The 14,918-nt window shown below is 37.6% G+C and overlaps 1 protein-coding gene across 1 annotated transcript in view; it reads left to right on the top strand.

The window, feature by feature from the left end:
- rnf126 (ring finger protein 126) overlaps window positions 1-14,918 on the top strand; it is a 53,373-nt gene that overhangs the window by 18,530 nt on the left and 19,925 nt on the right. Inside the window, exon 2 of the mRNA XM_039766655.1 lies at window positions 13,834-13,892. Coding sequence (XP_039622589.1) covers window positions 13,834-13,892 — 59 coding nt within the window. The remainder of the gene's footprint in view (window positions 1-13,833; window positions 13,893-14,918) is intronic.

The following is a 14,918-nucleotide window of genomic DNA, read 5'->3' as shown; positions in this document are numbered from 1 at the left end:
GACAGCGTGAAACCAACTTGTTTTATCTGAAGATTTCTCTAATCAAAAACGATCTATAGACAGCTCATCAAAAAATGATGTCACGCAATAAATTTCTTAACTCCTCAATATATCACAACCTACGCGAAATCGCAAATTTCAGGAAAGATTAACTGCCTAACAAGCTTTATGTGGTGAAAACAATTGCATTATAGGTGAAATGACCCCATTTTATGTAGAAGAAATGAATTTTATCAATAATATATAAAAATTATCGATTATAATGAAAAATCAAATTACATTGTAATGTCGGCATGAAAAAAATTACCGCATCTCCCAGCGTGTAAATAGTAGGGTAAAATACTTATGTAAGACCACAAGAGTGATTCCCCTTTGAAAAATCAGCCATCATTTTGTAAACAATATTGAATACCAATTTGAGACATGAAGAACATACCTAAGTAGACTGTTTCCGTATGAAGTACGTACCCAACTGTTTAAAATTTGAAAGTAGTGTTAAAAATGTGCCCTGCACAGCACATAGAATTCTTTTTTCTCCAGAAAATTGCACTTGTCCGTGGACAACTGAAACAGAAAAACACGCTTGTCAGACAGTCAATTTACCTGTGTCGGACGAGTTGGGCGTTGGATTTCCACACCCCTGAAAATAATATTACTCAAGTAGAAGTAAAAAGTAGTCATCCAAAAAATTACTCCATTAAGAGTAAAGTATTTGGTGAAAAGGCTACTCAAGTACTGAGTAACTGTTTGAACATAATAAATTTATTTTTTAGAAATGTTGTAATAAGACAGACAAAAATATAAAATAATGTGCAAATTCTGCTATTTCCAAATAATAAAATAAAAGAGTAAAAATAAATAACATCTTTACAAAATAAAGATGCACAAATAACACAAAGTTCCAAATCTGTTTTTTACAACAAAGCTTTTGAAGCCAATACCTACAGTAGGTAACATTTATGTTTGAAAAGTGCAAACTACTTACAGTTACAAGATATACTGTACACTGACAGTATAATACTGTCACTTTGTGGTGTAGCGGGTCCATGTCTTCAAAAAAAAAAAGAAAAAAAGGCCAATTTCAAATCCATAAAGCCATGTCACTCTTTGTGGGTGCAATTGCACAACCGAGGGGAATTAATGAGGTAGTTGAAGCGAGTCGCACCTGCGTTCTCAATTGCTTCATTGGCTTCCTGCGGTGTGTGATTAAGGCCCACAGAGACAGGAGTGTATATATACGGGTCAGCACAAAAAAAGAAGGGTGAATCAAAGAAAAGGAGAAAAGAGCCAAGACGGAGGTCGGCCGAAAGGAGCTCATGGCTGCTGAGTCTCTGCTGGCTACGCGAGCAATGGGTGAGCCAGGAGAATGAGAAGGAGGTGGGCTGAGATCAGGAGGAGTTAGTCTGCATTTTAAACCACGGATTTTTAACGGATTTATTTATTGAATTTTTTTATCCTTTTCACAATGTTTTTTATGGATTTATTTATTTATATATATATATATACACACACACACACACACACAATATATATACAATATATACTGTTTTTAGAACACTGCACCATTGACACTTTTGATTTTACTTTTGTTTTGACTGTTTTTTTAATAAAAGCACTTGAGCACTTTTTCCACCATCCTCTGGCCTCATCAGTGAATTATCCTCATATCTCAGCTCATCTCGGTCATAACTATTAATGGTGTGGGTTCAGCAGACTCCTATGTAGGAAGAGGGAGTCTGTAGGGGACCAGCATCGTCACACACTTGCCCTCCAAATAGCACAACAAATAGAAAATAACGTTAGAACAAGGCAGCTTGTGCGCATACAAGAAGTTTCACTTTACCATTGGTGAAACTTAGTCATGTGATTATTGTTGCTACGTCTGATTGGTGAAACAGTCATGCAGTATATCCACTGGCGACTTCTCTGGTAAAAATATAGTGTAATGTATAAACAGTAACGAGTCTAGTGTTGCTTAGTGTAGCAGAGTAAGAGTAGCATTTCTTCTTCACAAATGTACTCAAGTAAAAGTAAAAAGTATGGTGCAGTAAAACTACTCTTAGAAGTACTTTTTTTTTTAATAAAAGTTACTCAAGTAAATGTAACTCGTTACTACCCACCACTGAGTATAGTATGTAGTAAGGCTGCATAATTAATTTTATATTGATTGTGATTTCTGTTATGACTGCATCATTATACTAGTCATGGAAAAGGAATGATTACTGCATTCCATTTAGTATTGCCATTCTCCGAGGTCTCAGCAGTTAAGAACTGCTGTAAATAGCACATTCATTAAGCATGAGTGCAGTGGTGAATTAGTGGCACTTTCATCTTAGGACTAAGTACATGTTAATGGGTAAATAATTTTTTAGGAGGCTGATCCCAAACAACTTAATTTCTTTTCTGTTTACAACAGCACCAAGTCACACTTATGTTGGCCAGCATAACATATAACCATTATCTTTTTACGACAGAATATACTGCAGGCTGTCAAAAACAAAACCAGATACAAGTAGCCATTGTGTTTTCTTTATCAATAAAAACAAGGCTTTGATTAAAAAAGTGTGCATCTACCGCTTTGAAAGATGATCAGCATTAAGGGAAAGAGAATTAATCTCCTACAGTTACTGTTCTGAGGTTTCATTGACATTTATTCCAAATGTCAGACAAAAGTTAGTGGATTTGAAATAAGTGGTGATTTATGCAATCTATGGAAACATGCTTGAACATAATGGTTCATTATATTGTTGTGAAATGTGTACGTTGATAAACAGATGCTTTCATTGTTGCCTCTTTAAATGATTTAAATGACCCTACAAACGGTTGCCATTGATTTGAGGCAACATTGCTTTTCTCCTGGACAAAACTATGCGTTGCATTCTCAAAAGTAATCTCAGTGCACAGCTTGGTCATATTACAACCGGAGTGCTGAGCTGACAACGTGGTATACAAAGAGATCCTTAACCAATAGTTATTGGTATATTTTCCCTCAGTTTAAAAAGGTGTTCTTTAATTTAAAAGCAGTTCTTCGTCGCTGCGAAGCGCAGGGATTTTGCTATATACAGTGTATGTGTGTATATATATATTAACCAATCAGCTTTGAAACCACACCTGTGCAATCAATTGGCTTCCTAACAACACTTGCAGTCAATTGGCTTCCTAACAACACTCAATCAGCATAAAAAGACTCCCAAGGAACAGGGCTCTTGAACACATGAGAGGGACTACTGTTACTGACCATGCCAAAGACAAAGGAAATCAGTCTGGAGCTCAGAAAGAAGATAGTAGAGGCTCATGATAAGGGGCAATGCTACACTGCCATTTCCAAGCGATTCACAGTGTCTAGAACTGCTGTACGTTGCATCATTGCCGAGTACAAGGAGACAAATTCTGTTAGAAACAAACCTGGCCGTGGCCGTAAGTGCAAGATTTCAAGAACTCTGGAGAGAAAAATAGTCAGAGATGTCAGCAAGGAACCCCAGGCATCTGCCAAGATGATTGTTGCTGACCTGGCCTCTTCTGGAGTTGATGTTTCAAGGAACACAGTTGTGATGGCTCTTCACTGTGGTGGGCTTCACGGCCATCGTCCCAGAAGAACTCCTTTACTCAAAGAGCGGCACATCACAGCCCGACTGAGGTTTGCCCGTGAACATTTGAAATGTAAAGATGATTTTTTGAAGTCTGTAGATTTGGTCTGATGAGACTAAACTGGAACTGTTTGGGCACATGGATGTTGCTTATGTTTGGCGAAGAAAGGGACAAGCCTTCAACCCTAGGCACACAGTTAAATGTGGTGGGAGCATCATGCTGTGGGGCTGTTTTGCAGCCTCAGGCACAGGGAGCCTTGTTCGGGTGCATGGCATCATGAAAAATGAAAATTGTTGACATTCTGAGGGAGAATATGCAGAAATCTGCTTGTAGTCTAGGCTTAGGTCGTCACTGGGTCTTCCAACAAGACAATGACCCAAAGCATACATCAAAATTAGTTCAACAGTTTTTCAAGGATACCAAAACCAAGGTCTTGGAGTGGCCCACACAGAGCCCAGACCTCAATCCCATTGAGAATCTGTGGCGACTGCTCAAAGTGAATGTCCATGCTCGGAAACCACGCAATTTGGACCAGCTAGAACAATTTGAAATGGAGGATTGGACCAAAATCCCTCAGGAGACCTGTGCTAATCTGGTAAAGACCTACTCTAATAGATTGTTGTCAGTTGTGGCTCAAGAAGGGTACAGTATTGACTATTACTAGCGCAGGGAAGCAACCTACCAAATTTCATGAAGATGGAGCCATAAATAATAAAGTTCAACATGGCGAACGTTATCGACCGTTACGTTACGCTGTTTTGAAATTAAACCTGCTTAACATTTGTAAGTAAGCTGTAAGTAATGAGCCTGCCTAATTTCAGCCTTCTACCTACACGGGAAGTTGGAGACTTAGTGACGTTGGAAAGTTCAATATGGCGGCAGACAGTGGCATCATACCACCGAAATAAGTACGTACATTAGTTTTGTTTAATGAAGGGAAGCCGCCTACCAAATTTCGTGAAAATGGGGCCATAAATAAAGTTCAACATGGCGGACGTCGTCGACCATTATGACCGTTACACGTAGAATTTCAAAATGAAACCTGCTTAACTGTTGTAAGTAAGCTGTAAGGAATGAGCCTGCCAAATTTCAGCCTTCTACCTGCACGGGAAGTTGGAGAAATAGTGACGTTGGAAAGTTCAATACGGCATCCGACAGTGGCATCATACCACCGAAATAAGTACGTACATCAGTTTCGGTTAGCTCAGGGAAGCCGCCTACCAAATTTCGTGAAGATGGGGCCATAAATAAGAAAGTTTGTTTTTGACCGTTATGACCGGTACGTGTAGAATTTCAAAATAAAACCTGGAAGTTTCTCCACGGGAAGTTGGAGAATTGGTGATGAGTGAGTCACTCAGTCAGTGAGTCACTCAGTCAGTCAGTGATGGCTTTGCCTTTTTTTTAGTACAGAGATACATATATATGTATGTATGTGTGTGTGTGTGTGTATATATATATATATATATATATATATATATATATATATATATATATATATATCAGGAGTGGCCAACCCGCGGCTCCCGAGCCGCATGTGGCTCTTTGCCTGGTTTCATGCGGCTCTTACGTTCATATTGAAGTTTGTGTTCGTGTTTTTTATTTTAATGTTCGTGTTCGCTTCGCTTGAGTTCATTACGGTATTTTTGTCAAATGCGCATGCATGTGTGTGAGATGAAAATACCGCAAAGTTTCCTAGTGGAGCAAGATCATTTTAAGTAAACAATTTGTGTCAAGTTCGCTCTCAAAATGGCAGGGAGAAAATGCACAGCGAAACGAAAATATGAAGATGAACACAGGACGTTTTTAACAGAGTGGGAGAGTTTATATTTTTTTGTTGAACGTAATGGCAAGCCATTCTGCCTTATGTCTGGCGTCATTAGCGCATTTCAAAGCTTCAAATCTTCTGCGCCACTTCAGCTCACTCCATGCTAACATCGACCAGGAATTTCCAAAAGGGACTGAACTTCGCAAGCACAAGTTGGTCACTTTGAAAACTCCGGCAGAAAAGCAGATACAGTTTTTCCAAAAATTTACAAAGCGCTCAGAGACTGTAACGCTTGCATCGTATAAACTGGCTTGGAACATTGCACGGGCTAAAAAGCCATACAATGAAGGGGAGTTCGTTAAAAAATGCGTCAGTGACGTTGTTGAAATCTCGTCTCCTGAAAACGACGAACAAAAACGCATGGTATCAGATGTCCAACTGTCCCGCCACACTGTTGAACACAGAATATCGGACATTAACACGGCTATTGAATCACAGTTGCACTCTGACCTTCAAGCATGTGAGTATTTTAGTGTTGCATTGGATGAGAGTTGTGACATACAAGACAAGCCTCAGTTGGCAATATTTGCACAGTTTGTGTCAAACTATTGTGTGATCAAAGAAGAGCTCCTTGATATTGTGCCATTAAAAGACAGAACCTGTGGCATAGATGTGAAAGAAACAATGATGGCTGTATTTGCGAAAGCAAATCTTCCCATACCGAAACTAACTGCAATAGCCACGGATAGAGCGCCAGCCATGATCGAATCAGTGAACTGGCTTGTGGGGCTGTGCAAAACTGACCAAACATTTTTGGAATGTCCACAGGGAGCAACTCATGTCTAAATCATTGAATTTAGACAGCGTCATGAAGCCAGTGATGGAAATCGTCAACTACATCCGCACACATGCGTTTAACCACAGGCATTTCAAGAATCTCATCGCTGAGCTGGAACAAGGGCTTCCAGGTGACCTGCCGCTGTCAAAAGGCCAAGTACTCTCTCGCTTCTTTGAGCTTTCGGATGCCGTGAAACTGTTAATGGAAGAGAAAGAAAAGGACTATCCCAAGCTCTCTGACCTCAAATGGATTATGGATCTGGCCTTTTTGATCGACATGCTGTGTCACTTGGACAGACTGAACCTGACTCTGCCGGGCAAGTTAAAAATACTGCCTGAGCTGGTGCAAAGTGTGTTTGCGTTTGTCAACAAACTGAAGCTGTTCAAGGAGTATATTCAAAAGGTAGATTTAATGCATTTTTCCACTCTTCTAAAAGCCAGCGGGCAAGCCACCAGTGCCGCCCTGAATAAGCAAAGAGCCAGATATGCAACACTAGTTGAAAACCTGCACGAAAGCTTTGTGACCAGGTTCCATGATCTACAACTGAAAAGGCCGCAGATTACGTTCCTCGTCGACCCATTTAATGCGGAGACTGACTGTTTGAAAGCCCCGCTAGTCACAGATGAGGCTGCAGCTGAGTTGGAGATGATCGATCTTTGTGAGGAGGACCAACTGAAACCTGCTTTAAGGGAAGGGACCATTGAGTTCTGGAAAAGTGTGCCAATGGAAAAATACCCCAATCTCAAACGGCCTGCGCTTAAGATACTGTCAATGTTTGGGTCAACGTACGTCTGTGAGTCTGTGTTTTCTACCCTGAAACATGTGACATCAAAGCATCATTCTGTTCTGACTGACACCCATGTGAAAGAATTGCTTCGAGTGGCAACAACAGAATACAAGCCAGATTTGAAGAGGATTGTTCAAGGCAAGGAATGCCAGAAGTCCCACTAAGTAACATGCATAGTAAAAGAAAAACGCTATTGTAAATTATTATATTTTTGTTTGTGGACTTGGTTGAACTGAGAGTTTGGGTGTGTGAGCCAGTGCACACAATGTTCATTGTTGAAAATGACTGGCCTGTGGTTTTAGTACTGTAGGAGCCAATTTCTGTCATTATCATGTTGGTGTGTGACATTTACAATAAATGTGGCTGAGCAGAGATGTGTGTGTGTGTGTGTGTGTGTGTGTGTGTGAGAGCAAGAGCAAGGGATGGTTGATGTTCATGTGTGCCCATGTGTATGATGTGGCTCTTTGCAGTAACACAGTAAAAAATGTGGCTCTTGGTCTCTGACTGGTTGGCCACCCCTGATATATATATGTGTATGTATATATGTATGTGTATTTTTATATATATATATATATATAGTTATATATAGTAGTGTGCTAAAGAAGGAAAGAAAAGGAAACATTTTAAAAATAACATAACATGATTGTCAATGTAATTTTTGTCACTGTTATGAGTGTTGCTGTCATATATATATATATATATATATATATATATATAGCAAAATACCCATGGTTCGCAGCGATGTCGTGTGTTAAAGAAGTTATAATAAAGAAAAGGATGACATGATTGTCAAAGTAATTGTTTTGTGTATTTGGCGGCAGCGTCACAAAGTTGTTTTCGTCTAGCTGCATCAGAGAATGTACCTCGACGTCTGACACACCTCCTTTTTACTGTTTTCTCACAGCTTGGATTGCTGCTGTCATAATGGGTTTGAGTATATATATATATATATATATATATATATATATATATATATATATATATATATATATATATATATATATATAGTCCTGACCTGAATCCAATTGATATGCTATGGCATGATCTTAAAAAGGCGGTTCATGCTAGAAAACCCTCAAATAAAGCTGAATTACAACAATTCTGCAAAGATGAGTGGGCCAAAATTCCTCCAGAGAGCTGTAAAAGACTCATTGCAAGTTATCGCTGCTAAGGGTGGCCCAACCAGTTATTAGGTTCAGGGGGCAATTACTTTTTCACTCAGGGCCATGTAGGTTTGGATTTTTTTTCTCCCTAAATAATAAAAACCATCATTTAAAAACTGAATTTTGTGTTTACTTGTGTTATATTTGACTAATGGTTAAATGTGTTTGATGATCAGAAACATTTTGTGTGACAAACATGCAAAAGAATAAGAAATTAGGAAGGGGGCAAATAGTTTTTCACACCACTGTATATGTATGTGTATATCTATACTAATAAAAGGCAAAGCCCTCACTCACTCACTCACTCACTGACTCACTCACTCACTCACTCACTCACTGACTCATCACTAATTCTCCAACTTCCCGTGTGGGTGGAAGGCTGACATTTGGCAGGTTCATTCCTTACAGCTTCCTTACAAAAGTTGGGCAGGTTTTATATCGAAATTCTACGCGTAATGGTCATAACTGGAAGCAGTTTTTCTCCATTTACTGTAATGGAGATGAGCTTCAACGCCGTGGGCGGAGTTTCGTGTGACATCATCACGCCTCCCACGTAATCACGCAGCACATAGAAAATCAGGAAGACCTCAAAAAAGCGCTGAAGAAAACATATAATTGAGAAGGCAGCGAAACAATAAGAAGCGAGCGAGTGACATATACAACCATATTGATGAGTTCTGCTACTTCGGAAACAAAGCACGATGTAAACCTACACTTTAAATTAAGTTCATAGACAGGCTGCCGCTGGCGTTTGTAATTTAGTGCCTGCCCATATAAGGCCGTCCGTCAGCGGCAATCCAATAGCAAACTGCCACGGTAAATATTCACGGATGAAGGATTGTGCTTATGGAGAGGAAGATGAGATGGTCAGGGTGGTGTTTGACACAAACTCAGCGAAACTGCGAGAGAAAGTTTTAAGTGCCAGGACTAAGGTAACATTAAATACAGCCATGGACATAGCACGAGATGGCACCAGCACAGCTGGGAACCTTCGATGCAAGTACACCGAGTGGCTCACGTGAACTGGCGCAGTGCAGAGATAAAAGCAACAGTTCCAAAGAGCTGAACAAAACCGAATTACACAATTGAAAAGGCAGCAAAAAATATGAAGCGTCTGATAAGCATATTCATAAATGCAGCTACTGTGGAAACAAAGCACACGGTGGAAAAAGTCAATGTCCCGCTAAAGGAAGACAGTGTAAAAACCCGTGCATGCAGTGTGTCAGGTCTCAGATAAAGAAGAAGACGAGCTGTTTATTAATGCAGTAAGAAACGAATCGATGAATGAAACTGTCATCTTTACAACGATTGACAAACACGGAATGTAACTTGAACACAACACATCCTACAAATACGAACCTGATTGAAAGAAATAATGATAATCAAATCCTTGATGACAGCAACACTCAGTAACACTCACAAAACAAATACTGTATATTGACAGTCATGTTACGTTATTTTTAAAATGTTCCCTTTTCTTTTTCTACCTTTTTTAACACACTACTTCTCCGCTGCGATACGCGGGTATATATATATGTATATATATATATCCCGCTCTACATACTCGAATAATGGATACTTTATTCGCCATCAATGATTGTTTTGGTAAAGCCATACTCAGTGTATTCATTAGATGAACGGTAAAAAGTAAGAGCGAGGGAGGATGACTCATTGAGGCATGCAGGCTGTAGTCTTGCGTCAACTCTATCTGAATTGCGCGATCACATTTGAAAAAATATATCTTTTCAAGTTCTGTTTAGTCCATATGTGTCAAACTCAAGGGTCAGGCCACATCCGCCCGGCGTGTAATTATATCCGCCCGAGATCATTTTATATACTGTATTATTGTTATTAAAGCCCGGGTATATGAAGCGCTGGTAACACAATAAACTACAGATCCCATAATGCAGCGCTTCGCGAAGCTAGAGTTATTGCGCACTGAGTTTGCACGGCGCTTTGGTGACTTTGAAGAACAAAAAGTCCGTCTACATGCGGCTCGAACCTTGTGCATGTTTGGTAGCACATATCTGTGTGAGAAGCTCTTCTCAGTGATAAAGACTAACAAAACAGCCTCACTGATGAGCACCTGCAATCCATCCTGAGAATCTCCACAACACAGAACCTCACACCAAACAGAAACGAACTTGTGGCCAAAAAAAGATGCCAGGCGTCCAGCTCTAAAATGACATATGAGCAAAGACAACTGAATGATTTGATTTGTTATTGCACGTAAGAGCGGAGTCAACCGTTTTAACAAACAGCGTATTGCACTGATACGAAATAGCTGTGTGTGTATATATGTAGATATGTATGTATATGTATATATATGTTTATATATATGTGTGTGTGTATGTATGTGTATATATATATATATATATATGTATTTGTGTGTATATATGTGTGTGTATGTATGTATATGTGTGTATATATGTGTGTGTATATATATTAAGGTATATATGTAGATATATATGTATGTGTATATGTATAGATATGTATGTATATATATATATATGTTTATGTGTGTGTAAATATATATATTTATATATATATATATATATATATATATATATATATGACAACAACACTCATCACTCACAACAGTGACAAAACAGTTACATTGACAATCAGGTTACGTTATTTTCAAAATGTTTCCTTTTCTTTTCATTGCTTCTTTAACACACTACTTCTCCGCTGCGAAGCGCGGGTATTTTGCTAGTATGTATATATATATGACAGCAACACTCATAACAGTGACAAAACAATTACATTGACAATCATGTTACGTTATTTTCAAAATGTTTCCTATTCTTTTTCATTACTTCTTTAACACACTACTTCTCCGTATGGGTAAGCGTGGGTATTTTGCTAGTTATAATCTCAAAGGCAATAATTGTCGGTTATTAAATTTGTCGTAACTGTTCACCCATATCAAAACGTTCAGTTAATTGCATGTGCCTTATAAATGTGCAGCCTATAACCGTCAATGCTGTATGTGATAAGTTAAAGTATACCACAATTCATTGTATGTTGCTTTTCATCTGAACCCTCCAACTTTTGTAACGGGACAAGATTACAGATTAAAGCAGAAAAATATGAAGAAAGAAATAAATGGCTTGCTCAAGACAAACGAGAAGCTGGAGCTGCAAGAGATGTGGCAGGAATATAAAAATTTGGAAAAACGTATATATAATCGTTTTGATGCATTCCTCCTAAAAGCAAATCTCATGTCTTCTAAAATTGGAACCTTTGCTACTTCAGTCTAGATGTATTAACCAGTCCCTTATAAACTCCATTTTTAACTTGCAAGAACTGGGTCACGGAGGTCTGCTGGAGCTAATCCCAGCCAACCCAGGGCGCAAGGCAGGAAACAAACCCTGGGCAGGGCGTACACACACCAAGCACTAATTAGGGTCAATTTAGAATCGCCAATCCAGACATGCAGGGGTGTGCGATATTGGCAAAAAATATCTCAATATTTTCTGGGACTTTGACAATAATGATAATTAGATGATATTTTGCATCCTTTAAAAACGTATTTGTAAAAGTATTATTGATCTAGCTTTGTTCTTGATATTAGCATATTCATTGTGGCTTACTAATGAGATTAATGGAAACGAGTTAACAAAAGCAGATTTTATTTACTTAAAACTGAAATAAAATAACACAAACATTAAACTCGCTAGTCAAAATGTTACTGAGATGATACAATGCAAATACGAGTAAACCATTTCAAAGTGGCCTACAGGATTTACACAAAAAATTGTGCCAAAACCAACAAAACAATTGAGAGCATTTAATAAAGACAATAACCATTACTGTAAACAAAATATGAATTCAAAGGGAATAAAATATTAATCATAATTGAAATACAGGGCATGGACATTACAGTGTGAATAAATGTTAACTGCTCTGCTGTAACGTGAATTGTTCAGTATTCAAGCAAGAACAAATATCTAACATACTGTACTGTTGTGTAAAAATCCTGTAAAGATAGTAAAAAGTTCTGTCAGACATTGCATAGGAAAAAACTATAGCATTTTTAAACAAGTTCTGTCATTTACTGCACAAAGATATAAAAAAAGGCGAAAGCCTATTAACATTTTTGAAACAAATTACTAACTTTAAGTTCTGTCCAATATTGAACAAAGATATCTGAAAAAATAAAACTGTAAAATTCCATTGAGGAAACTTCAAGGTGTGTGACAGAAGCACCAGTCTTTGCACATTATCTGGCTTCAGAGTAGCATTATAAAGGCATATTGCCATAGGCATGTCAAACTCCTGAAGCATTTCTAGACACTGTGAACAGGGGGGCTGAACGCACCCCTAGAAGACCCCTAGAGTCTCCTCCAAAACCCCCTCTTAAATGCTGATACAATGGGAATAAATACAGTTTACCTCCACTTTGCTCCCATACTTGCTGGGCTGCTTCTGCTGCTCTGTCGTGTGATATGCATCTCACGCGGTGCTTCGCATACTTAAAAGACTGAACAGCACCTGTCTTTTTTACTCTTTGCTTTGTTTCTCTCTCTCTTCCTTCCTTCCTTCCTTCCTTCCTTCCTTCCTTCCTCAGACGTCCTCTGCTCCTGTTAGGGGTCCCGCTCCTGACGCACACCCCTATGAAGAGGAAGATGTTTGTGTTTAAAATGTTTGTTTTTACTTTTATTGAGAGACAGATCTGTCCCCTCTGTCTTCACACGGAGCTTGTTGTACTTTTGAAAGGGACATATGTTCGTTTGAATAAAAGTTCCTCACTCAGCAATCTCCTGTGTTTGTGTAAATCTGTGACCCAAGGCGTGACAACACACTTTTGCTAAATAGTTTATTGAATAAAAGTACTTATTAGTAGTGCATTAGGGAGAGGGTGTGTAGGTGTATTTATAATGACCATCAATTTTGTTTTCATACATTTCTTTGCAGTAGCTTCCAACAAGTTGAGAATACATCCAATAACTTGATGCGCCTTCTTAATTAGCTTGTTTATTTTAGACATAATGTTACTGGTCCAGCACATCATAGTATAGTAAATAATACTGGCCATCACAGAATTGTAGAACATGTTAAGATCATTGTTGCCTACATTAAAGGAATGCAGTGTCATAAGAATAAAATGTCTACTCTGCTCTTTATATAGTCCACCTGTGTTACTAGAGCAGCCCACCTTGTCATTAACTTGGACCCACCAGTACTTAGATCAGTATTATATTTCTACATCCACTCCCTCAATAGTGACTAGCCATAAAGTTTTTTTGGTACTGTGTAAATCAATAACCAGCTCCAGGGTTTTGCTGATTTTGAGCTGTACTCAAGCCTAATTAAAATGCTTACCAAGTCATAAAATAAGCTGTTTGTTATGAAAGAACAGATAGGTAATTTTATTAAATCAAATTCATGTATTCATTATTAAATCAATTTAATGCATCTCAGGTTTGAGTGGGTCGTATCTGCAATGGCAAAAGAGAAATGTGAGACCATGTTACATGTGTCTTTACTCAAAAGAAAAGCTGCTTAAGTGAGGGAATTATGAGCATAGTGAGCTACCTTTCCTTTTGTCTATTATTTCTTCCAAACTAATAAACAGTACATATATTTAAAAGGCCATTTTGTGAGAATCTTCGTTGTTGGTTTTTAAATACTGTGTTGATATTTCATCTGCATTTTGACATACCAATCTTGTTTGTATTTGTAACAGGAGTACACTTGCCCGAGGTGTGAGTCTGGCTTTATTGAAGAGCTACCTGAAGAGAGAAGGTATGTTAGTTGGATGATTTTATTTAGTGTTGCTGCTTTACCACTAGAACATAGATTGTAAAACATTGTTCTATCATTCTTATGTGTTAGTATATAAATATGCTGACACTAATTCTTTAAAAATCACCCTCTTAAGCTGCCTTCAAATTCTAGTAGTAATAACTAACTTAACACCATAATCAGTTTGCAGTTAATAAAAATAAAATTTCTGACCTTTAATTCTGGCTTTCATTTTCCTTTTTTTCCCCTGTAAGTGGTGTTTTTTTAATAAAAGTTGACAAGTCTAGCCACACAATTTTAAGTACATTTCATATTTTAACTGGGTACAGCATTCTCTTGATCATTTATTTACAGAAAAGATGTTAAGATCTTCCCATTTAATTGATTAATCTGGCTCTATAAATATCACAACAGCATATTAAGCTGTGTATGTATAAATGAAGCATTTCTCTAAAGTTTGTAACTTGATATTGTCAAGATTTTGATATATCTTACCATATATCTGTTTATGTAAATGTTGTAAGGTTTGATCATTTACGTCATTTTATTATGATTGAATTTTTTGTAAATATTGTAATGTTGTACTCTGAAGAGCATATTTGATACTCATATCATATAACTAGATTATGGTGCTTATTTTTTAGTATTGTCTTGGGTGAATAGTAAATTTTGTCTTGAGATTGTGAAGGCAACCTTTTCTGTTTTGCTGTGTAAAATGTTAAATAAATTTTAGATAAATGGTTAAATATCCATCCATTCATCCATCTATTTCACATACATTATTGCATTTTCTCATAAGTAATTTTACTTACAAATTGAAAAAATCTAAACTGAATCTATCACATCATAAAATGATGCATATAAATGATTTCACTTTTTCAGTCGCCAAAATTATTCTCCTTTTTGATAGTGATTTGTCATTTGTGGAACCATAGCTGTTACTGTCACTTTCAACTTTCTACATAGAATGGTACATTTTTGCCAGTTGAAAAATTAAGAAAATCACCTTAGTTTTCAGATTTTTTT

Source organism: Polypterus senegalus, chromosome 10 (genome assembly GCF_016835505.1).
Source record: "Polypterus senegalus isolate Bchr_013 chromosome 10, ASM1683550v1, whole genome shotgun sequence".
Taxonomy (NCBI): Eukaryota; Metazoa; Chordata; class Cladistia; order Polypteriformes; family Polypteridae; genus Polypterus; species Polypterus senegalus.
Note: the sequence above shows the minus strand (reverse complement) of the source record. Positions and strands in the feature narration are given on the sequence as shown.